The sequence below is a fragment of the Falco peregrinus genome, chromosome 5 (genome assembly GCF_023634155.1).
Source record: "Falco peregrinus isolate bFalPer1 chromosome 5, bFalPer1.pri, whole genome shotgun sequence".
In the NCBI taxonomy this organism is placed as follows: domain Eukaryota; kingdom Metazoa; phylum Chordata; class Aves; order Falconiformes; family Falconidae; genus Falco; species Falco peregrinus.
In genome coordinates, this window is record NC_073725.1 from 37,494,728 (window position 1) to 37,519,502 (window position 24,775).

The 24,775-nt window shown below is 41.0% G+C and overlaps 1 protein-coding gene across 6 annotated transcripts in view; it reads right to left on the reverse strand.

Annotated features, from left to right (window-relative positions):
* DYNC1I1 (dynein cytoplasmic 1 intermediate chain 1) overlaps positions 1–24,775 on the reverse strand; it is a 193,937-nt gene that overhangs the window by 28,875 nt on the left and 140,287 nt on the right. For all 6 annotated transcript variants that reach the window (XM_055806306.1, XM_055806309.1, XM_055806308.1 and 3 more), the window contains 4 exons: positions 21,989–22,135; positions 17,699–17,812; positions 14,751–14,884; positions 11,961–12,105 (listed from right to left, as the gene is read on the reverse strand). In XM_055806306.1, the coding sequence (XP_055662281.1) occupies positions 11,961–12,105; positions 14,751–14,884; positions 17,699–17,812; positions 21,989–22,135 (540 nt within the window). The remainder of the gene's footprint in view (positions 1–11,960; positions 12,106–14,750; positions 14,885–17,698; positions 17,813–21,988; positions 22,136–24,775) is intronic.

The window sequence follows — 24,775 nt, forward strand, 5'->3', positions numbered from 1 at the left end:
ATTACCAAAACTTCAGACTTACACAATCTATAACTAACATATGGCTATTATTATAAAACAACTGAAATTTAAACTTGATGAGCTTTCATTCTTAAATATCAACTCACTCTGTTATTCAATAGAACAGAAAAAATAGCTTAAAGCAGTTAAACTATGGGCCAAATCTACTTATTACTGAAAAAGAGAGTTTGGGGTGAAAATGTGGCCCTACTGAATCGATGGAGTTTTGCCATTGATTTCAATAGGACAGGATTTGAGCATTTAGTGGGAAAAGTGAAAAAGCCAATTCCAAGACACGTGGTTTTGTCTCATTTATTTAAGCATGTTGTCAAAATCTATTGTTCATCCTCAGTGTTTGTATACGGGCATTGTTTAAAAGGACAATGAAGAGCATACATTTTAAATACATGGGAGCTGTCTAGGAATTAGCACTTGTCTATAAAATAAGAATCTCACCTAAATAAATACTATGTATTTATATAAAAGAGATCTTTTTTTTTCCACATATAAATTTGACCAGTCTATTCCATTTCTTATTTGCATAGAAGAATTTTCTTTAATCCAGGAGGCGCCACACATAAAGTAGCTAATTATCCATATAAAGGAATGTATACATATCCACAGGTTTTAACTAGCATCTGACTTCTGAAAAGCCATAGAAAAAGCTATTGGCTTTGCCTGTTTCGTGAAAGGAGCGTTATACATGCTGGCACAATTTCTGTGCGTGTCAGCTCCACCTAAAGGTACTTCCCTAGACGTACCTTCAGCAGTACAGATGTATGGTGACACCACACGCTCTGTTGTCTCCTCTTCTTTCTTTCCGCTCCATTGTCAACCTGTACTTCTGGCTCACACTGTATTAACAACAGCCATGAGTGTTGTGCAGTATTAGAAGTTGATTTAAGCTAATTTGATTTTTCTAGGTGTGCAGCAAATATGACAGATTCATTAGTCCTTGGCATAGAAACTTTCCGAACAAGCTGATGTGTTTGTTTAGGCTCAAGCTCTGACTTTTGGGCATGTGGAAAGAGCAGAGCCAGAGCAGTCTTGAGCAGAGTGGCTGCTCGTGTGTCTGGCCCTTGAACAAAACAGGGAATAGGGGCTTGGAACTAGATGATCTTTAAGGTCCCTTCCAACCCAAACGATTCTATGATTCTATGAATTTGGCCCCTTATGGGACCAAATATTGTATAAATAGCATTTATTCATTAAAAAAGCAAAAATCCTGCAAAATGGTGTCAGAGAAAGACATCTCTTCTGCCATAGGTAACATGTAAGGAAGCATAACTGCTGTTTTTATTTAAAGCAAGTGTTAGCATCACACTGACCAGACGGTTGCAGAAGAAACTGGGACAGGGCATACATAGCTTATGAGACTTCCACTCAGGTTAGGATCTGAGCTCTTTCACTGTTTTATAGTCCCTAGTCTTCTCCACCTTGAGAGAGACATTTTACTACTTTGGTGAATCCAGACTCATCTTTCCCTTTCTAACGCTGCTAGTTAGGCAGGCCAACCCAAAAGATGCAGACAGTTTAAGCAAAAACTAAAAGCTTCTGGGAATTTTGAGGCAAATACTTCTCAAATCAGCTTTATTCTTGTCTTGACCTTTCCTCCTTCCATGGTCTCCTTCCTGGGACACCAGCTGTTAGCTGTTTCAGGTTACTTGTGCATACCTCTTGCAGTGGCAAGTAAGTTCTCCACTGTGTAGAAGACTCCACTACTCTTGTAAGCCTTCATGTTCTACATTTGTATGGAGTCAAAGTGGCCCTGGATTTTATTCAAACTGATTGATCTCCATGGGAATTTTGCCAGTTCTGGACTACCACGCTTCTCCCAAATCTGTTTTCTAATAGTTATGATAATTTAGGATAATCCAATAGTTCCTACTATAATGCTATACTTATGGGATTTGACTTAGTTCAAATTACGCTAGCTTTGAAAACCTACAGCAATCCCAGCCCGGGAACTGTTACAAGATGTCATAAATCAGAGGGGCTAGTTACAGGTACATCCCTGATGGCTCAACAAAGCCTGTCTGCATTCTCCCTGAAGGGTGTTATTATCCCACAGACCCTGACACTATATAGACCTCTCACAACTTGTAGTCTGCTCCACCTTTTCCAGGACTAGCCAGACCTTCAAGGATGACAATGGGAAAGCAAAAGGAGGATGTTTATGCTCTTCAGCTTTAGCCCCCAGTGTTACTGGCTAACTGAGGTGCCCTAAAGTGAGTTACGTGACTAACAGCTCCTTTACCTGTCTTTAAATTCCTTCTGGCAGTCAGGTTCAGTGCTGAATCACAGATGAGCCTCTGGGGCTCAATGGACATTTTGCTGGGCTATGACCTATGTACATGTTGTGTCATCTCACTGTCACATGATTATTAGGTCACTGAATCAAGTCTAAACTGCATTTTTGGGCAAGGGAACAGACTTTAGTTTTAGATTCAGTAGCGACAGGAGGAAAGAAATGAGTATGGAAATGATTCCTACACTCTTCACAGCCCTGTTTTATTTAAGTACTGTAGTATTACTACGCTGATTGTTTTTTGGCATCTTAAAAGTTGCAGACAGTCAAGGCAGAAAACTGTTCACTTCTAGAAATAATTGTTCTTGCAGAGATGCTGAAAATGTTGCCTCTCTTAATTGCCAATAATAAAAGAAAGTCCAATATTTTTGCATATACATGTGGGAATTATTATAGATAGAGGAGGGGACAAGGGTAAGACTGAAAGGAAAGGGGCTATGAGAGCAGACCAAGTCTTGAGATAACATGATGATTACATTTTTGTGGTTTCCTTCCAAGTCAAAGCATCACGGATGAGCATACAAGACAAAAGCAAAGGAAAAAAGGCTCTATGGCTGGCATAAGTGGTTTTAATAAGAACCAATCTTAATGTCTAATGGTGTGGCATGAAGAAAAAAAAGTAAAAGAACTTGGGAAGTCAGACATCACCTGACTGTTAGGAGCATTAGAAAGTCAGACAGCAGAGGTTTCAGGGTCTGTGAAGATAGCCTGGAACATACACTGATGGATAAACTGCTTATTTGGTTAATCCTCCTTAACTGTTTTAAGTCCTTTGCAGAGGTGTGACACATTCAGGCTGTGCTGCTAGACTTCAGTTGTTCTCTTCTACCCAGCCTTTCCACTTACTCAATGGAAAAAGACCTTTTCATTTTCTGAAGAAAAAAAGCAGAAAGCATGGCATTCCTCTTTGCCACTGCATATTAGCTGAGGAACTATTTTCAGTGAATTTGATATAAATGTGTATTACCTCATTTCTAATGTAAATTTAAATGAATTAATAACAAGATATCTGCTTGCAAAGATGAACTTTACAAACATCAGAAGGTATGTAAGGCCTTGAAACTCTACAAAACAGACTTAAGAAAAATTTAATGAAGAAGCTAATATGCAGACTGGGTTATAGTGAGTCACTAGGGAGGACAGTGTTCCCCAGCTCACTTTTCTCCCTGGTTCCTACTGGCCAAGCTCGTGTACGCTGGCTTCTGTGTTTGAGATCATCCAGTTTCATTCCCAGTCTGGAGCCCCTCTTACCTCACACTTGCAAGGGTTGTGCCTACAGGTTTCCACTGCTTGAGGTTAATGCCTCCTGCTCTACTCACCCACTTCAAGCTGGATGCAGTGTAGATGCAACAGTGGAGAAGCCTGTACAGGTATTTGCCATTTGTTCTGTATTTCCTCAGACTGCTGACTTCATCGCTAAATGTTAATCAAGTTTTCCACCTTTTATTTAAAACATGCTTTAAGCAAGCCAGCACTTCTTCCTATGCTACTAACTATGCATTTCAGTCATGAGACTTCTTCAGAAATACTATAATTTTCTTTTGAAATTTCTACCTACTTCTAAAGATGGCTCAATTTCCTCGTTTAAGAAGCTCAAAACACTATAGAAGGTCTTCTTGTCCCTACCTAGCAAACTGATTCACAGTTTCTGTAGCTCATACTCCTGCCTTTATATTACTACTTTCCTGGATTTTTTTCAGAGAAGCAGCTGGGGGACTTGCTGGGAAATACAAGCAAGGTATGGTTTTCCTACATTGATGGAAGAATCACCAAACCCTGATCAGAGGAATCATTGAACACAAAGTGAAAGACTGAAGAAGGGTGGATTTGGTCTTCTAACCTCCAGTTGTCACTCCCTGTTTATATCCCACATGGGTGGGATTGGGAAGCAGAGCTGGAGAGGGAGTGGGATGCTTTAGAAGAAGCTGGATCACTGTGCTAGTCCTCTCCCGTCATGCGTGAAAGACAGCAGCATGCACTTAGGTCCTGAGCCTGTTCCTGTTGAAGTCAGTGGGACTGGTCTCCCTGCTTTGGGCCTCAAGTTGTTAAAGAGAGATAGTTTAGCTCAAATTGTGAGGCAAGGAGGGGAGTGGGATAATGTTGCTGTGGTTTCAGGGGGGTTGTTTCCCACCCCTGTGAATCTGATGAAAGCATTCAGTATGAGGCCCCTGAAAATTCAATTTTTTCTTTTTAATGGAAAATGCTGCTTCATCACAGGGTACCCAGCCTGGCTTTGCATGTGGACTCGGTGAATTACCAGGCTTTCAAGCGACTCTGCTGCTGCAGTTCCAGCTGCCAGGAAGTGCAGGCAGGAGCATGGGGAACATTGCAGGATGGCTGACACAGCCTGATGTTACAGCACCGTCTGCTGAACAGTCGAGATTACTATTTGTAGCTGCTGCCCCCAGGATGCCTGCAGAGCTCTCATGGGTCAGCAAGCAATGATTTTGAGGCTAATTATTATTGAAGAGAACTCCATCTCGTAGGATTTTGAATACAGTGCCTTTTTCTTACTGATAATAAAAGTCTCACACATAGCTGAGAAAGGACCGCTGCATGAAGCAGGTGGGAGAAAATTGCCATTAGGGAAGAAGTCTTGGGCTTTATATATTGATAATTTTCCTGAAATTTTTCACTATTACATGTGAGCCTGATCCTCCAGCATAATTCTGCAACAGAACAGTCAGTGGGAGGTTTGCATTTTGATTTCAGGGGAAAAAGGAATGACGACTTTGTTTTGTACAGATTATATGAGCTCCTGAAATCCAATTCTGCTTTCCATGTGCAAATAAAGCTTTCACTGCTACAGCTGGATTTATGTTAGGGTTTTCTGAAATAAAGTTTAGCCCACTGAGTTTTTCAGAACAGCCTTGGTATTTTAGATTACTGGTGTTTTTTGGGTTTTTTTTGTGTGTGTGTGCGCGCCATTCTTCACAAAACATTTCACAAAGCAGCAGCATGGTTTGTGTGAGTAAATGAAGTATGTTGGCCAGCTGAGGAATATTTTCCTATCACTTTTCAAATACGGCTACACTGAAAACCAAAATCATGAGAAACATTTCATGTGAAGAACTTGGGGCTGATTTCAAGCCACCTGACTTCACTTTGGTTTTGCTCTTTAAAATTACCTAGAAAATACCATAATCTTCTTTTTTGTACAGCTGGATGAGAGCCAGACCTCTGGCTCCAGAGGTAAAGGGCAAAACCTAAAAAAATCCTGTCTGAACAGGCAACTCCACCCTCTTCCCCAAGTCAGCTTGGCCTTTTGACAGAAAGTGAGCTCTGAAGCAAATTCATTCATTGCCTTGTTTTTGGACAAAATTCAAAATTCTGAACTCACACCACAGAGAGACCATTTCCATGAAATTCAGCATGCTGTTTTATCAGCCTTTGTCTTTCCCTATAATCAGATAAAATTAGCATTTGAACAGTGATTAATCAGATTAATCATTTTAATTGCTTCTATCAAAGAGCAAAGCCTGCACTGGAAAGGTATTGTTGTCAAAAGAAAGTGATTGCCTTATGAGCAGAGTCAAGGAGCTCCATGTAGTGATGCAGCAGTGAGGGGGACCATTCTAGCCAGGCATCCAAAATAAGAGGAATAAAATCAGCCCCTGAGAAAGATATTTGACCCCCACCAAAATCAATGGGAGGGAGGAAGAGTAAAGGATTCCACACAGCAGAAAATGGGGACAACTGTCTATATTCAGTCCACCTACTCCCAAAATGGACTAAAGTTTTGGTCTCCCTCACGGTACATTGTTTCTTTTCCTCTTTTTCTCCTTGATGTTATTTCTTGTGCCTCCCTAAATTCCCTGGGCCCTTTTGAATCACCCACCACGGCACTACAGCCAGATGCAGATTGCATCCAGATCCAGTGGGGTGGTAAGTGCAGAAAGCCAGAGGTCCTGATGCCCCTGCAGTTTGATTTAGCATCTGGTCAGAGCATACCCAGGCTTTCTTCTGCTTGTATCTTAGCTTTTATGGCTGCAGAATCAAGCTATAGCTCTGTGTGTATGGCATGAGATAAAGTGGCTGATTCCTTCGTGGTAGTGGTTTTGGAGAAGCCAGAAGATGACAGATCCAGGAGCTCAGAAGTGCTGCCACATCTGCCAGTTTAGATATGACCTGAGGCTGTCCAGATGCAAGAAAGCCGTCAAAAGCTACAACTGTCAGACTCCTGTATAGTCAGTGGTGGGAAGTAATAATGGTATCCTCAAGTGATGTCTAATGTATGCATTGCAATTACTTCTTCCCAGTAGCTGTGTAAGAAACCGGAGTATGGAAGTTCTAAATAATATAGGATCCAGGAGGTTCCAACTTCATGTGCAGTAGAAGTAATCTAAGATGCTGCATGGGCTCATGTGAGAAGACTGAATATGGCCCAAAAGATTTAGGAAAGCTTAGAAAATAATATTAAGAATGAACAGGTTCAAGACTGAAAGTAGTGATATCTTCTAAATTTCACTAACTTCAGCTCTCATCTACCCTGAAGTGTATGGAAGATATATGAGTAACCTCAAAATTTCACCAATCCATTTCACTGTTGGAGACCTGTCTGATACTGTTTCAAACTGGAGAAGTAGGGCTGGCCCCAGGTGAACAAAACTGGTTTTCATCAGGAAGCATCAGCACATTAAAATCAAAGCTTTACTCTGAGAAAGTCCTACTTTCAGTAGGCACAAGATACAGCTCAGGGCAAAACGGCAAGATCACCGCAGCACTTCCTCCCCTTAGGGAAGACACATGTTCTAGTCCTAGTCAGGCAAACCTTTGCAGCGTGGCTTGGTTCCCAAACCACTGGCTTACAGGATAGTCTTGTGGAGCTCTTCATAAATAACTGCGTATTCAGTGGAACAGGAACATCTTCCATAAGGCAGGGGAATGCTGTGTACCATCACTAACATCAGTGTCTCTCATCTGTGATCCACTCTAATCACCTGCCATGGGACTTCACCAAATCAAGTAATTGACTCCAGCATTTCCAACAACAGTTAAAACAATTTTCATGAGAATTCACCAAGTTCTTGCAGTAGTTCACTACCTTTACTCTCCTTTTATCACGACTACTTGTTTGACTACATTTCTGTTTGGATCTTTAACTTCCAGCAATGCTATCTATAACACAAGGGCCTGTCACTCACCCGCTTAATGTGATTGAAATTATACTAGAAAAAAATATGAGCCAGTAATCAGCTATCTAGATACATGGTATCTGTAATGTAAAAAATACTAAGTTCTTAATCTTGATAAAAGTGACAACCTGACTCTGTTTTAGTAAAATTTAAAAGTTGCCCATTTGTGAGTGCATTGTTTTCTTGGTGACTAAAGTCCACAATTATGTAATGCTTTGATTCATTCTGCTACAGCATTTTCCATCACAGTAAGTTTGATATATCAGGTTGATCCTATCAGATCCTATCAGCCAGGCTTTTGGGGAAGGGGATTGAGCGGGCAGAGGTACCTTTCTTTAGCGCACCACCACGTGCTTCTTTGTATTGTTCTTGTGATAGGCTTCAGCTTGACCTCTGAGGAGATGGGGCTCAACCACTAGACCAAATTAAAACCAGTAGAGCTTGAAGTTATATGCTGATAGGAGGGTATTAAAATGCAAGGTAAAAATAATTTACTCCAAGAGTCGGAAGGACTGGGTCATAACAAGGTATTCAGCAACCAGATGTGCATAAGATATTGAGGGTACAGAAATGTACATGAAGGCACATAGCATAGAAATGTGAAGTTTTGCTGTTTAAAAAGTGGCTTCTCAAAAAGCACAACAGACCGCAGACTGGGATAACACAGGGCACCAAAAGAGAAAAGCAGCATGTGAAGAACATAAGAAAGAGAAGACAAAGAAGAGGGATGAGGAAAGAGCTACGGTTGATGCACATACTGGTAAGGCAAAACTGAGCACAGACACAAAATTAGGTACTCTTGTCACTGACGGTACATAGGTCCGTTCTTGCTAATTAGCTCTTGCTAATGTGGCAGTCCTACTACCAGGCTGCTCACCTCTGTCCCTCCTGATTACGGCACTCACTATTACTTATTGCTATTATATATTATTATATATTATTATATAATAATATCACTATTATTATTACTTAGACAAAGAGGGAGATAAGCATGAATGGGGATACAGCAATGTTACAGTTACTCCAATCTCTCTTCTAGCCAACTGCACATCTGAGCAGTTAGGCACAGATGTAAGAGGAAAAAAGCAATTAGCTCCTCTCAATGGAAGGATAAGAGATAAAGGAGACATACAAGGATGAATGAGTTAACAAGATTCAGCTCTCTACCCAGACCTTTATTAACTCCCTCAGCAGCAAACAAGCCATCTTCTATGCTGAAACTAGCTTATGTTTTGCTATGCTTTAACAATTCCAAGCTAGCTACTGTCCCTTGACACAGTATCTAAAAATTTGCACTCCAAACAGCAATTGCTGTAATAATAACAATACTTATATTTCATTATTTAACCTCATGCTATTCATGAGGATTAGTGCTTAATTAATTAACAACACTTAGCATTTCCACTTAGCACTTTACCTCTTCAAAGCATCTTACAGACAATACCTAATTAAGGGGCAGAGCTCCAGACACTTCACATCAGGACTTCCCTTTGACAGCTCTGCATCCAAGACTTGCTCATATGGTGTAGCATGGATTCAAGTTGAAAGCCCTATTGACTTCATCAGGAACCAGGTAGTGCCCTATCAAGTGACTACCCTTGCAAATTCCTTCCCTTTTCCTGTTGCTTCTGGTTGCTTACTATTCACCCAGGGATCTAATTATTGCCTAATGTGATGGGTGATAATGTGAATCTTGTATTAGTGTTGTCTACAAAACCTTCATTCTTCTGTTAGTGAAAACCTTATTCTCGGTCACCTTGTTGAACTGCATTTGGATAGAAAATGTGTTAACCACAAAAACAGATTATAAAATGTCAAGCCAGAGTTTTTAAAGGAGATGGCGCTTTCAATCCATCAGTCAAATGCCTGCTATGAAAGTGCCTTTCTTGTAAGCACCCCAGGGTGCAATACAACATCAATAGACAATATAAACAGAGAGCTTTTATGGTTCACTTTACACTTGGACATGGACTCTGAACCTGTGAAACAGAAAGGAATTGAATTTCATGACCAAAAAGGATAATGTGCACAGGATTAAGTAGAAGAAGGAAAGCAATACAGCATTGGATGCTGATAGAGAGATTAAATTTACAAGTAAGAAACCAAAAGAATAAAAAAATTATGAGTAAACTCTCATACACCAGCAGCAGCACTCAGTGTTTCATACCAATTCACTATATTTTCAGAGAATCAAATATTCTGATTGGTTTATTCAAAGCTTGAACAACCAGGCTCTGACTATGAGAACTGAACAAAGAGAGCCCTAAATATGTAATAGCTCCAGCCAAGAGCATTACCCAGACAGTATGGAAATAAACTTCTGCAGGAGTCAAATTGGAAGAAAAAGAAAACATTCATCACAGTTCAAGGACTTGTCTAATGTCTCAGAGGATGTCCTCACAGGGCAGTGGCTGGCAGTGCAGCAGCCTGGGGCTGCTGCTGCTCAAAACTGCTCCAGAAGAAAGCAAGCGATCCAACACAGCAACACGGCTTCCAACTCTGAGTGGTGCTGTGGTGTGTCACATGCACGTCACAGCTCACATCAGCTAGGTCAAACAGCTTTCTCAGGAAGCCCCTCTTGCCAGATGAGCCACAGCTTGATAGATATTAGAAATTTAAATGGTTTGGTTCTTTGACAACTGACACTATTGAACAGAATCTGACCTAACCATTTTGGCACTGAATTCTTCCACAAGGATAACTGTGTACCACTAACTGCAGTGTCTTTGTGCCCGAAATATGCTGTGTTAGTGTTACTGCTAACTTCTGAAATCCCAGGAGTTTAAAATAAAAGCCAGACCTTATTATCCCTTAATATAATTTCATTTAAGCTGCAGATGGATGAGACCCTTATTGCCATATTCAACCTCAAACTGAGGGTCAGACACTCACCCTAGACTTCTCTGGACATGTAAGGTTGAAATTCAGCACCTGCCTTTCACCTTCCCCCAGTCTCCACATACTCTTTGCCCCTTACTCAGCTTCAGCTTCAACCCTCCAATGTTCCCTTGCCACGAGTCACCACTGCCCAGGACTCCCTTGTCTCAGACACGAAACAGCCTAGCCAGCTCCAACCAGCTAACACCTGAGCTCTCCATCACCTGGTTACCCTGCAGCCCTTTCTGATGTTTACCACCTAGGAACCATTCCAGACTCATTCCAGCCTGCCCATGGCCACTCCCCTGGACCACTTCTGCATTGGTTAAGGCTGAGCCCACTGATGTAATTAGTGTTACATGCTAATTAGATAAATCATGCACCTTCCTTATAATGAGTTTCCTAAAATGTAATGCTCAAGACAAAGCCATCAGCTGTGGTCACTGTTCACCAGGAAAAGATCCCTGTTAATTAGCATGCACACTGGATCAGGCCATTAAGAAATGCATTGTGAAGCTACCATGGAAGCTGATTCAAGTTATTATCTAGGTGCTTCTGTTTCCAGCACAAGGCTGTCACATGAGCCCGTCTGATCACTTTTGTATTTACATTTGCTATGCATCTGTCCTAGCCCATCTCTAAGCCCTGATGTCTTGGAGGAACACATGCTGAGACACTTCCTGACTGGGGTCAGCTTCCAATACTGGAACTCTGCCCGGTGCAGCCTAAGATGTGAACCAAATGCAAGACATAAAACCATGATTAAGACAAAAGCCTGGCATTTGGAAGGCAGTTTTTTACTCTGGTGTATGACAAAAATAACTGCTTAGATGACTTATATAATTAGGATTTTAACCTCTCAATCTCCTGTTTTCCTCAGCCTTTACAATGAAATAGGTTGGTCTCTTTAGTCTGTCCCACAGTTTTCAGTCATGCTGTCATTACCCTATATTCATACAGTTCTATGGGGTGTTGGGGTTTCAAAGTTTCACAGGACTGGGTATTTATTTCTGCTGTTCATAGTACTTTCCCTGTCAGAGGTCACAGGGACACGTCCATAGAGTAGTCAGCAACATGGAATGTAAGTTCCAGCATGTATTTCCTCCCTGCTTTCAGCCATCAGCATGTAATGTCTTTGGGACAATTTATACTTTTTTTGCTATCACAGCTTCCTACAGCAATGAATTTCACAAGTGATATTGACTGCATTAAGTTGTACGTGTGCTTCCCCTGTTGCTTCGTCAGAAGAAAGTGTTGCTGCTACTGCACAACCACAGTGCCTAGTATTAGCCTTGCAATTTAGCCTGCCCAGGGAGTCCTGGATGGATTGTTTGATGACTTGCAGTACAAGACATCCTAATCTCCCTGCCCAGCAAAACTGCTTCAGTATTAGGGTTAATACTGAAGTGCAGACCAGCTGAAGCTACCTTTAAAAGGCAGGGTATGCTCCAGGGCACATATGGTTGATACAGTTACATTAGGTTTATATTTTATTTAAAATTTTATCACTACACATATTCTAAGCACAGCCTTTCAATTAATTAATTCTTAGGACTTGATGTAGACAATATTGAAATATTTCTGATAATAGCATTTTCACAAGTAGCATTACCCATCCCATCCCAGCTTGGATTTCTCACCTTAGTGGTCCACAACTTGACTGTCCAGTCAAATGATGATGTCACAAAGAGATGGGAAAAGTCAATTGGACCCACTGCCATGTGACAATTGATTCCTGTGACGGGTCCTTGGTGGCCTTCAAAAATTTCACCAATGCCAGCTTTACTGCAGGAAGAAGAGACATTTACATTCAGAGAGTGATTTAACATCTGGTGATTTAACGTAATTTTTCTTTACTTTTAGGTTTCCGTTTCCTTTTAAAATTCCATTTAACCTGTAAATATCTCGCCTTTCAGTAAGGCCTTTGCCTGCAGAGGTTTATTCCTGTGGGCACAATTAATGCTCAGAAACCAGCACATGGATACTTTCTCTTACTTCTGAGGACTTTCCTTACTTGTTTTTACATACACTGTCTACTACTGTAGCTTGAAATAACATTTATGTATAATTCTAAATTATAATTATACCATAGCTTATGCCTCTGAGTAAGCCACTGTCACAAGGAATAACCATTAAAATAAAAAATGCAAGTATGTTAATGACTTATCATGTGCAATTCCTTTGCTCTTAAATATTTGAAATGACCTTCCACAGCAGTGAAGCAAATCACTAGGAAGCAAATCCTTTTTCACAAAAAGTGAAGGAACTGTTCCTGTGATCAGGTATCACAGAGTCATTACTTTGAACAAGGGGAGATGTGCATTTCATCAGCCTGAGGCTAGAATAGCTATTAGGAAGGAAAAATAAAACACTGTGTAAGAGAGAATATGCACAGTTTTCTTCTTCCTGGAAGCAAATGATGCCAGATCAGTTGTCAGTGCCGTCTCACAGTGTATACAGAAAGGGGAATCATGAGATTACCCTTTTAGTTGCATCATAGAAAAATTGCCAATGGAAGAAAACACATTAAAAATAGCCACAGCTCTGACAAGGCTGCCAGGCCTTTGCAGGGTGAATACAGTATACCCAAGGAGATGAGGAGCTGCACTGGAGGAAATTGGTCCCTCATATTGCTAGTGTGGTGTCCCCTCACCTCTCCTGTTGCCCATGCTCACTTAGGGTCCCCTGCCAGCGCTCACAGCATGTGCTGGAGCTGGAGCTGTGCTCTGCAGTGCCTCTGCAGTGCTGGATGCAAAGCACACCACTTATTTTATCCCCATCTGTCTGCCACATAGTTGGACGAATAAGGGGAGTTCTGCAGCACTGAGAACACCTTGTGTATCCGCTGTGCTTTGATACACCTTTTTCCAGAATAATGTATAGCTCTCCACTGTGCTGGGCTGAAGGACACAGGAGCCTCTGGAAGTAAAGCAGGGATGATAGCAAAAAACTCTATAGAAAGACAGGCAGGACCAGAAGAAGAGTGTGTGTGTTCAATGGTCAGCAGAAAGACTGCTAAAAAGGTGAGCTAACAAGAGGGTCTGGCACTTTCTTCCTCTTGTGAGGAACAAGCCAGGCATGTCTGAAAGATCAGAAGTGAGAAATGCATTTGGGCATGCTTCATTTATCCTAGCAGCCTAAGACTAATTCAAACCATCAGCCACTGCATAGCCTATCAGTATAATGCCTAAACAGACACAATTTTGCAATACTGTCAGTGGTCAGGCTAAAATAAAAATTATATTGAAAAAAAAATGTAAAACTATTTAAACAACATTAGGAATGTGTAATAGAAGCCTTACAATCTTAAACCAGTGTATCGATGTCTGGTCAACAGAAACGCAGAATGTGATAAAATATGAATTCAGAGAATATTGCAAACTATTGAAGTGTGAGGGTGAGCTTTGACTCTATCAGTGAAAAAAGGTTTGTTCTTTACAAAAGCCTTTCAAGCATCCCAGAGGATGAAACTACTACCAGAAGCTAACAGCAAGCTAGCATCCTGCAGATTTACAGGGTACAAAATAAGGAACTTGCAGTATTAAGCTACAGCCTGGGTTATCCAAGGAAGGGATATAGCCACCGTGTATGAGAGAGCACAGGGTACCAGTCCTGGAAGCGGGTCAGCCAGAGCTTGCATACCTCCATGGCACACTGCAGCTATGCCCATGTTAGCAAATAAACCAGGCAGCAGCCCAGACTGAGAGCAAGCTGTGCAGCATGGCTCCTGGCTCTACAAACAACCCCTCTCACCTTCCTGGAGAGGGTGGGCATGTCCAAACTGCCCGCTGAGAGTGGGGGCCAGCAGTGCTCAGTCTCTAGACTGGCTGTGCAGACACAGCCTGCAGTGGCACTATATGGCTGTGCGTTGGGACATGCATGCTCTATTTATCACATGCATGCTCTGTTTCTCACATACATGTGCGCCCACGGTGGCTTTTCTCTGATATATGCCTGTGGAGATTGAAGCTGGAGCTGAGGATGGAAAAAAATAAAGTGGATCAACCATCTGTGAGTGGTTTAGGCCTGATTACCCTACAACAAAACTGTCTTCGAGGGCCTCATTCAACCTGGCCAGACTTAGATACCTACATCTCAGCTAGCTGTCTAGACCTCCGTCTCACTTCATGGGTAAGAAAGAGGCTTTTCCGAGGTCCCAGTCATCTATTCTTCAGTCAGATGGCTGAAGAAGGTAAAGGAAATGAAACCTAAGAGCAGTCATAGCTCCCCACCAACTAAACAGGGAGCGTGGGGCAACTACCCCAGTATAACAGGCTGTAGCACAGATGTTCAAAATCGGGCAACTCCTGTCCTAGTCATGAGAACAGTACAGACACCATTGATCCAAAAGAAAAAACATGAAACACTATCCACACACACTCGGCTACCTCACGCCAGCACAGGTACATGATGTTATTTAAGTACATCACCTTCCATGACGACAGGCTGTGTAGACTGTCCCCTCTTCACTGCCAACAACAAAGTTATTCACATCTCCGGTTGGGAAAGCCATTCCTGTAACTGCCACTGGTTTGGACTTATTGTACACCAGCTCCATGCTCTCCTACAAAAGAGGTCTTTGTTATTATTCTGAGATCATCCTTTTGTTTGGATGTTTGTTTTTTGGTTTTGTTTTTGTTTTTAATAATTCATTTCTAAATGAATAATTACACAGGGTAGCAGGAGGGGAAGAAGAAATAATTTGGTCCAGCCACAGGACTTTGATTTCTAAATAGGATGTTGTGAGAAGATGCAATGTCACAAACTAGGATAGCACTGCTCCTGCCATCCATGCTGCTGTCTGTCACATGTTTGAGAGCAGCTGGAAGACACTGGTCTTTGCTATATCATTTTAAATCAGGCAGAGATGACAGGTGAGAATTTAAAACCTAATGGTGCAGAAACTAAAGATAATACCTTAATGGATACACTTGCCAGCCCCAGGCTCTAATAAAACATGCAATACCCTTCTATTTACGCACATTTTTAAAATCAATTGTTTGTCAGAAAACACATGTAACATTGTGTGCACCTGACACATTTATCAGACTGTGCCATTTGTCCCTTTGCAGAGCAGAATTAAAAAGCTGTGGTCCTGTCACTACTACCATTCTAAGCATTGCTTTTCAGGGATTTTTTGAGGTAACCATAAACACTCCCTCTAGACTCTACCATCAAGCTACAAACCAGCAAGCATATTTTTGTTTTTCATTTGGTAGATGTATTTCAAAGTAAATCAGCATGTCCATTTTTGCTATTGCAAGTACCACCAGCATGAACACTCTGTGGCTGTTGCAAGATGTGTACGCTTTGAGCAGATTGTGCACAATTTTTTGGCTGTTCAGTCTAAATGGGGTAACCCAAGAACCCACACAGGGGCTGAACGATTTAGCAATTTTCATTTTTGGCTATTTAAGTGGGTATGTTTTCTATGTTTAAAATGTCTAAGCTGCTATTCTTCTAGGGCCAAAGCCTGTAGTGCTTTACTTAGAAGGGCTTTTTGCTGTAGCTGAAGAAAGTGGGCATCCCTGTGAGAGGTCTGCAAATCCATAGAAATACTTTTGCTTGGTTTAAACTTTTCTTTTGGTTCTACTAAAAAGGCAAAACAAGACCTGGAAAATGCACTGGCAGAGCACCTGTGGACCATATATTTCTGTGAAAATTTGCTGGGGTGACATCATAAGTTATTGTCTCTGCAGAGACACAGCCAGATACTGTGGTGGACTCTCTCCTCCCAGCGCCTACACCACGGCTGTACATGAGTGCTCTGGATCCATGCTTTCAGAAAGTTTCAGGCTGACACATCAGGAACACTCTGCTCCTCCGAATTTGAAGCTATGGTACGTAACTTGACATCAAGTCCTGTGCCTTTCTTTTCCAGGTCACCATGAGCCATGCGCCAAACTTCAGCATACTGTGGGGTCTGTTCCCATCATTGTTAAAAGCCAGTTTTGGAGCAGGGAAATTCCATCTGGGAGATGAAGTACTGGAACTGAGATGTTGAGAAATTTCTGCTTCAGAATTTAGCATTCCAGTAAGTGAATATATAAGGGTGGGATTTATCTTCTTGATGTTTAAGTGAGAAACTGAGGAAGGGATTCAGGTGCCTAAACATAGATGTCTGGGCCATTTTAGCTGCCTCCACTTCTATCCCAGAAGAGTATTGGCTTTTCATAATCCCAGGACACAACTACCAGACTATTGCCTTAGATGAGCATGAGCAACGTGATCTGACTTTGAAGTTGGCCTCACTTTGAGTAGGAGAATAGATGGGATGACTTCCAGAAGCCCTTCCATCCTAAGATTTCATAGTTCTGTACCCCAGGGTGGATATTTGAAATGGTATTTCACACTGTGATTGGATGACTTGTCCTTCACAAGTGCCCAGTCTTTCTCTACGTTAACTATAAAGGGAACTCAAATTACTAGCTTAGATTTGACATGGACCTAGCTTTTAGGTGGCTAAGGTTAGGATAGAGGAATCCCACTTCTTGTGTCAACACTGCAAAGCAAATAATTTAATAGTAATTGCTCATTAATGCATGATTAATGGAATCATTAAGAGGAGTTTCTACGCAGCATTTTGAAACAAGATCAGATCCCATGATGCTCAGTAAAAATGATATTAATTTTTTTTTTTTCTAAGAAATTATGTATAAAAAATGAGTGATGTATTGGAATAGAAAATGTATTACTCCAGAAGATAACACTTAAAAGATGTTTTTCCATAGACCTTTTCCAGCACCAGATTCTTTGTTTAGTTTCCATTATTATAATCACTAGTGGTTTGGACAATTTTCCTGGGTTTCCTTTCATTTTTGATAAAAAGGAGAGGAGTGAGGGGAAAGACAATAGCAGCAAACATTCCAGAAGGGGGAAATTAGTTCTAAAACTTTTGACTGGCATTGTTTGTTCCGTTGGCTACAAAAGGCAGGCAGCAAAGTAAGCTTTCTGACTGTGTGCCTTGCAAACCCGTAGGTGCCTAGGGTGCGTTCAGCAGCAGTGCAATCTAGTCCATATTTGTTAAACAATGCTGTACAGTAAGTACAATTTATACCACAGGCGACTTCTGTAATTACCGTGCTTTAAAATGGATTATTTCATTTTCACTTGAAACTGACCTATGTATTAACGTATTACAATAATTACATGATTTGTGGTAAAGGAAATGGGTTTTGGCTCTTAGCAGAGACTGCTGGAAGCAAGCTGTACTCTTTCAAGTGCATCCATTGGTTTTTGTTTGTATAGGACGTGAGGTTTTGGCTTTTAGGGGCTATGTTCCATTAAGCAGGTATCCTGCTTTACTGAAGGTGCTTTTTCCCCCCTGTATAGGCGAAAACAAACCCATTTCCCCCTGTGTAGGTGAAAACAAACCCACCTGTGGAGTCGAGAGCATGTCCAGGCTCCAGGAGCACATTTTGCCATCCGTAGAGACGGTAATGAGATTGTGTGCATTCTGTGTTCCAACTACATTCACACAATACACAGGATGCTGAAAACACATTAACACCGGAAATCAGAGAGCCATTCTCACATCTTCATGAACAAACTTCCAATGTCTCATATGTTATTTTAAAGAATGATTAAGTAGTTACATAATGCCTGGAAAATACTCCGCTTTTGCCAGATAGGAATTGTTTGGGGTTTTTTTTGATTTAAATTTTAAGAGGTATGTTATGGAGGTGGAATTGTTTTCAGAGTTTCATTTTCCTCATAATAAAACAACCCAGCTGAGTAATGCTGTGAAAATACTGAATTATGTGGATGAGATTTCACCCACAGGGACATGTATCATTCTACTGATGGCTTTTGACACTGAAAATAACCATCGGAAAGAGGCAAATTGTCCAAATGGAATTAAAATGAAAACTTTATTCAAGAAAACAGCTGCATAAAACTTGAACTTTTCCAGAATTTGGCTTGCATGTTAAATATTTGCAAATGTACTCCAGTTGAAATACCTGAACAAGACCATCAGCTTTCTCCAGCATTGGCCAATATACCTTTTTAAATCCATGATTATAAATGTGGACTGACTAAATTTAGGGTGTTACACCTGGTTCACCATAGCAGAGTCATTCCATGGAGGCTGAATTCTGCTTGGTGTGCAATAATGAAACTTGGCCTATTTCTTTTCCAAGGAACCTGGTAACATTTTGAGCCTAAAGCGTCATCTGATATCTGATGGTGACATATGAGGGATGATTCAAATTCAGTAACCTCCAGAGTGAAAAATCAGTCAGACTGAACAATAAGATTTTGTTTCCTTTGACCAGTACAAGTGATGTTGCTGAATTAAGGGTAAGACAGGCCAAGCAAAGAAAAATTGTATTTCTCTGCCTCTTTTGCCGATGAATAGAAGACCTGCATCTCCAGGATGAAAAAATACTTTTTACTGATCCTTTCTTTATTTAAAGAAAATTAGGTCCAACTTACAAGAGATCCCTATAGAGCTTCTAAGTCAGCTCCATGTACGGTTAGAAACATGGCATTTGCTCCTGCTGAAAGGAATGGCAGAACTACCACTTATTTTAGACTGCTTTAAGATCCAGCTGTTGGTCACCTACCCAGTCAGTAGGGAAAGGCAGAAATCTTCAGAGCACTGCCTGGCTCTCAGGTTCAATACCTGTGTGGGCCCAGTAAATGCCCGCAGCATTTACTTGGCAGCATCTGAATGCACAGTGTGTGTGCGTGTGCACACCAAAGATGGACTTAACAATTGCTGCTGAAAGGGTACCTTGTGCTTGAAGGCCACCTGTACATACCAGTAAGTTGCAAGGTCCATTATGATGCTAATTTTTCTCTTTCTCTCAAGATTGTCAAGCACCTGGTTTTGCCCAGATCATCAAGTGGACCCCAATCTGTCCCTCATGTGTCTTGTGCTATTACCCTCCTATGATGGACCTTCTTGCTGCCTAGTGATGAGATGACGCCAGTGCTAAACACAATTAGCAGGTACTGATGTGTGAAATTAGCATAGACCTGTTTTTTCATGGGTGTTTGACCTCCAGTAGCCCAAACAGACAGGGACAGAGTGGGTGGGAGGAAGCTAAAGCAAGCAGCGGAGTATCTAGAATATTTAGAGGGGAGGGAGAGAGCGAGCTGTGTCCTTCCAGCAGCACCTCAGCATGCCAGGTCTGGCTTTAATCAGGGCTACCAGCCATCAATTTCATGCACAATAAAACTCACGGCAGAAATGAAAAGACATAAGGAAAATGGATGAAAAAGACAACCAACCGTATGTAACAGAAAATCTAAACAGGCTCCTTCCTTTCAAAGGGTCGCTGCCAGCTTGCTTTTATTTATTTTGGAAATGAAATCATCATGCAAAAGGGTTTTGTCTTAATTAAAATTTCCTGTTGTCCCAAGTGCAGATGTGTGGTGGGTGTGAAAGGAAATTAGTGAATAAGCTGTGGGTAGAATTCTCTTTCCTGGTGAATCCAGGCGACAATCAGTGATACTAAACTTCAGGAAGGTTTAAGTCTGTGATAACAACATATTCTATCTGTTTCAAATAAACAAAGTGACAGAAAGAAAAGAGAAAAATCCTTTTTTCACATATGGTAGAAGTTCAAATTAAAAAAATTACTATTCAGCTCATGTATCTAGCAGTACATAAAGTAACATTGCTGCAGCAGTCGTCTTAATTTTTTTTTTTTCTTCTTGGCAGCTAGGATTCAAGCCAACTTTTTGCAACCAAGACTTTGTTTACAGTTTATGTGATTCCTATATATGAACATGAAGTAAGCGCTCTTTTATTGTAAAATCTGATTACTCCATAAAATATCGTGCCTCCTCATGTTAGGCTGTGTAAACAGTTATTTACACCAATCCATGACAGCACATAAAGTGCCCATCCACAACTGAAAGTCATTTATTTACATCTGTCAAAAGCAAAACATCATATTGCAGTAATAAAACTAGTTTAATATATAATTCCAGGAGGTACAATTTTGTCTTAAATGTTTTTTGAGTGTAAACACATTACGTCCCATTAATCTTTTCTTTTCCACTAGATTTTGAGTCCCAGTTGTTCAGTTTTCAGTGACAGCCAGCTTCTTGCCACTAGTTTTCTGGTCTGCTACATCTCTGAATTGCACTTCCAGGAGAGACTGGTTTTTTTCATGCAGATTCAACAACATTACTGGCGACAAAATGAGGGAAATGAAAAGGAATATTGAAGTTGCAACCCATGGCACAGATCATTGCATTATTATATCAACATTCATGATAGTGGAAATTTAGGGAACAATATTTGTACTGCCTGGCCCACTAAGTATGTCTGCGCACACCTGTCATTTTTTAATATAAGAGACTTGCCATCATAACACTGGCCCTGTGCTGAATCTTTTGCATTAATTGACGTGGCATGGCTTCCCTTTTAACTCCGGAGATTATGTTGTCACAGGTAACTAAAAGCTGAACCATGATCTGCAAATTCCAAAGATAAGAATCACGGAGCTGTAAAAGCTGGAGGTGCAAAAGACCTATCATTTTGTCTGATCCTTCGATCTGCTAGAACAAGATTATTATCTTATCTCTCAGAGTGTTTTGTGTAGTTCAGTTTCCTATGTTTCAGGAAATCTGCATTTTTCTGCATATGTATACCAAACCATTACATTTTTCTCTTCTTTCAGCCTGTATTTTCTTTTCTGCTTCCCACTAAGGAATGGTCCCAAGCTCACTCCCGAGATGAGATGTGTTTCCCATGCACAGAGTACACCTTCCAGCTCTTATGAAGAGGCTGCCTGAGCCCAGACTCTGGAAGAGGAGAACTCAAGAATGCACAGCATAGTGCAGGATGGACTGGAGGTCAGTGCCATAGCAGAGCGATGACACTTTAGGAAATCCAGGCTTGCCTCTTCCTCCAGCACGATATGAGTACTTTGCAATGTAGAGGAGTCTTCTACCACAGACATCATCTTTGTATCACAGAGAAATTATATTCCTTCTCAAGCATTTTGTGCTACTGCTTTGCATGTGTACCTCCCAGACACCACCAGAGCGCTGTGCCACCATCACTATATCTGCAGGTATCTGTGTGTGTCAGCAAAATGCTCTTCCAGATCATTATATTGAAACAAAATCACCCTCACTTTGCAAGCTCTGCCCTATGGCTCTGTCTGGAGTAGGAGACCATGACAGGCATTTATGTATTGCTCTGTTGGGAAACAGAAGTAAACTGCCCACTGTCTTCGAGGGCACCAGTGTCTACTTACAGGATGCCAGTGAGACCACCATAGGCGCCTAAGCTGGTTCAAAAGAGAAACTCCTGTGCAACAAGACAACAATAAATGACTCAAATTGCTTGCTGTGCTGGACTGACAAACACACAGTCCTTATAGGTGACCTGGCTCTCTTTACAGACAATGGACAGCAAAAGCCACAGTGCCACTGTGCGGGCAGAAAGGTGCCTCACTCCAGTGTCATAACTGATCCTGCCCTCTTCCTTGGAAAAGAAGATAATCTCTTGACCTGATCATACGAAATGCGGTAGTTAAGCACTTACAGGAGATAGTTGTATATCTCTCTTACCTATTTTTTTCCCTTCAAGGGCCACACTTGCTTTCATCTGTGTGGCAACCAGCATTGTAGACACAATTAGCCAGCTTCATTTCCCTGATGACCATTTCCTCTAAGGAAAGGAGGAGGTGTTTTTTATCCTTACCGTGTGAGCAGCAGCAGATAAGGGAGTTCTCTGAACTGGAGTGCGCCTGTGACTGCGATTATCCCACAAGACAATTTGGCCAGAGTATGTTCCACCAACAACCAGGTTTGGGTGAAAGCGGGCAAAACAGACAGACATCACGGAGGACTGGATTAAAACAGAGAAGAAGAGAGGCGTTACATGGTAAGTAATCTTCAAGTTTCTTTTTAAGGAAGCATATTGTAATTAGCATTTTGTATTTTTAGAATTCACTGTATGAGCTCTATTCATATTCCTTGCACACCAGTAATTCTGATAAAGTCAATAGGACACATGCAAAGAGCTAATTTTGACCCTAAGATATGTAGTTCCATTGGTCCTAGGGAAAATATGCACCATAGGATGAGTCTTAGCATGATGCTAAAAACCTGAAGATAACCTCTCCGTGACAGTGATGGGAGAATGCTTAATATCATTTCCAAAAGTGAGAACTTCAAATAAACAGATGCCAACCCAACAGAGGTTGGTATCCTGGGCCATGATTTCCCATCAGGGAGAGCTTTTCCCCTACTGCTCCACTAGCTTTTAACTCTCAAACAATTTGAGGTGAGTTTGTGAGAGACCCTCCGTAGTTCACTTCAGGGTGTGCTGGCTTGACAGCATCAGCTGACAAGCCATGTCTCATTGCTGGGTCAATGACTGATTTCTCTGCTACAGAGAGGTCCTCTTCTAACAGCAGAGGGAATCACACTTTCCCTTACACTGTTTGAGCAGAAAAGTTTTTCCTTATTTTAATGACAGCTGCATTGCCTTTGTACGTTTTCTTCAGCTGGGGAAACTGAGGAGCCAGACTGGGTTAACGGTTACCCGGGCTATCTGATAGAGTGCCCCAGAAGCCAGTATGGAGAAGGGTATCTAACCCAACTACTGCCTTCCAGTCTCTTTAAAATAACATACATCTGAAGTCCTCAAGGGAACAGTCCCCAGAACCTTCATGTGCCAACAAGCTACAGCCAAGAGCAACAAGCTGTAACTCCTTCAAGTCCTCCATCCTCTTTCTAAGGAATCATTTCCCATTTTTAATATAATTGGTCCTGGATGTTATGTCTTGTTTTATGCAAATTGGAAAGCAAAAGCTACAGCATTCATATAATTTCCTGAAAATTCACATACTAATAAAGACAATTTGCAAACAGAAGCAAATGACATTTCTTCATGGGCAGTTTCAGTGATGCTTACAAGCCACAGAGCAAGACTTGAATTCCTGCAGCAGTTACAGTCAGAAACTTAAATTCGCTGTCAGTGGTTGCATTCTTAATTCATTTTCTGGCTGTTCCCAATGAATTTTGGTAACATCTTTGTTATAGTTTAATGACTGGATATTTTGAACTGGTGATGTTCCTATGTGTGAACCCATTCTACTCAATGACAAAGGGTTAACTAAATTACTATATTTCAGTTGCATGAAAAGCATTGCAGACATTTAAGTGAACTTTGTTGAAATGGGAACACAGGAGCTGCCAAGCTGAACTAGACTTGATGTCTACCTAGCTGACGAGCCTGTCTCTGGCAGGAGTGGATGGACTTGTAAAAACTTTGACGAGGGCAGATGCATTGCCTTCTCTCCTTACTGCTCCTCATCCTGAATTCTAGTGGCTAGAGACTGGTTTAAACTCACACACCAGAGATATAAACCCCTTTCTGATAGGGCTAGAATGAATTACGATAACTCTTGATGTCTATAATGAGGTTAATAAGAATAAAGTGAAATGTGAAGTTTAAATATTTTTTACTGAATTCATGTGGCTGCCCGATATCTATTGTTTAAAGTGAGATTATATGCTAAATTATCTTAGTAGACATAGCATACAGCAGTATATTCAATACTGTTTTTTGATCTAATGAGATTGCCAAGACAATGAAATAAACTGCCACTGCCTTTTTTAATTCCTCATTCTCTCTGAATCCTCATGGCTGTTCACTTGACATCTTTGATCCCTTCTTGACTAAAGCTTTTGCATACATTTTTCTGATGATACATAGTCTAGTATCTAATGACTAGATGATTAGTATACATAACTGCCATTCTAGTTCATATCTAAGTGCTTGAGCATAGTAATTACTCTACGGTCAGTTGAAATAACAAGTAGATTCCAAAAAACATATCCAAAGGACCTATTAGCTTTACAGGTAAGAAACCCCACCTCTGAGCAACAGGACTTTGGTACTGCTAAGAGGGGCTTAAAACTCAGCTACAATGCAGCTGCCATCCGGTTTCCACAGATCCCCCATGCGTTATAATTAAATCGACCCTACAGCACATGTTCTACATTTTATCTCTTTGTTTAATGGCTTCGTGAGTTGTTTTAATCAACCCCTTTCATTCCTTATAACTAAGATGACAGATATTCTTACATGAAGTGAAATAGCCAGATGATTTAAAAATAGTACAGCTCCACCACTGTGTACACCCCACAGCAGCTACAAGGCTCCACATGTATTTTAAGAAACCCCAATTCAAACAGTCATTCCACAACAAAGTTCTCAGTTTGTCTGAAACAAGCTTGGGAGACTCTGAAGCAGGCCAAAGAAGCCAAGTGGACAGCGTATTTTTAAATGTTGTGTTTTCATGGTTAGCGTGTTTGTGAATTCAGAATGCCAGAATACAGTTGAATGGTCAGGATATAAACTGCTAAAGTGTGTTTTTCATAAAGTTCAAAAATAACCTACAGACATGACACGGACTTAAGCCCTCTGTACTGCTCCTAGTTTTACGTATTGCTCCGAAGTAACTTGCATTCTTCCACT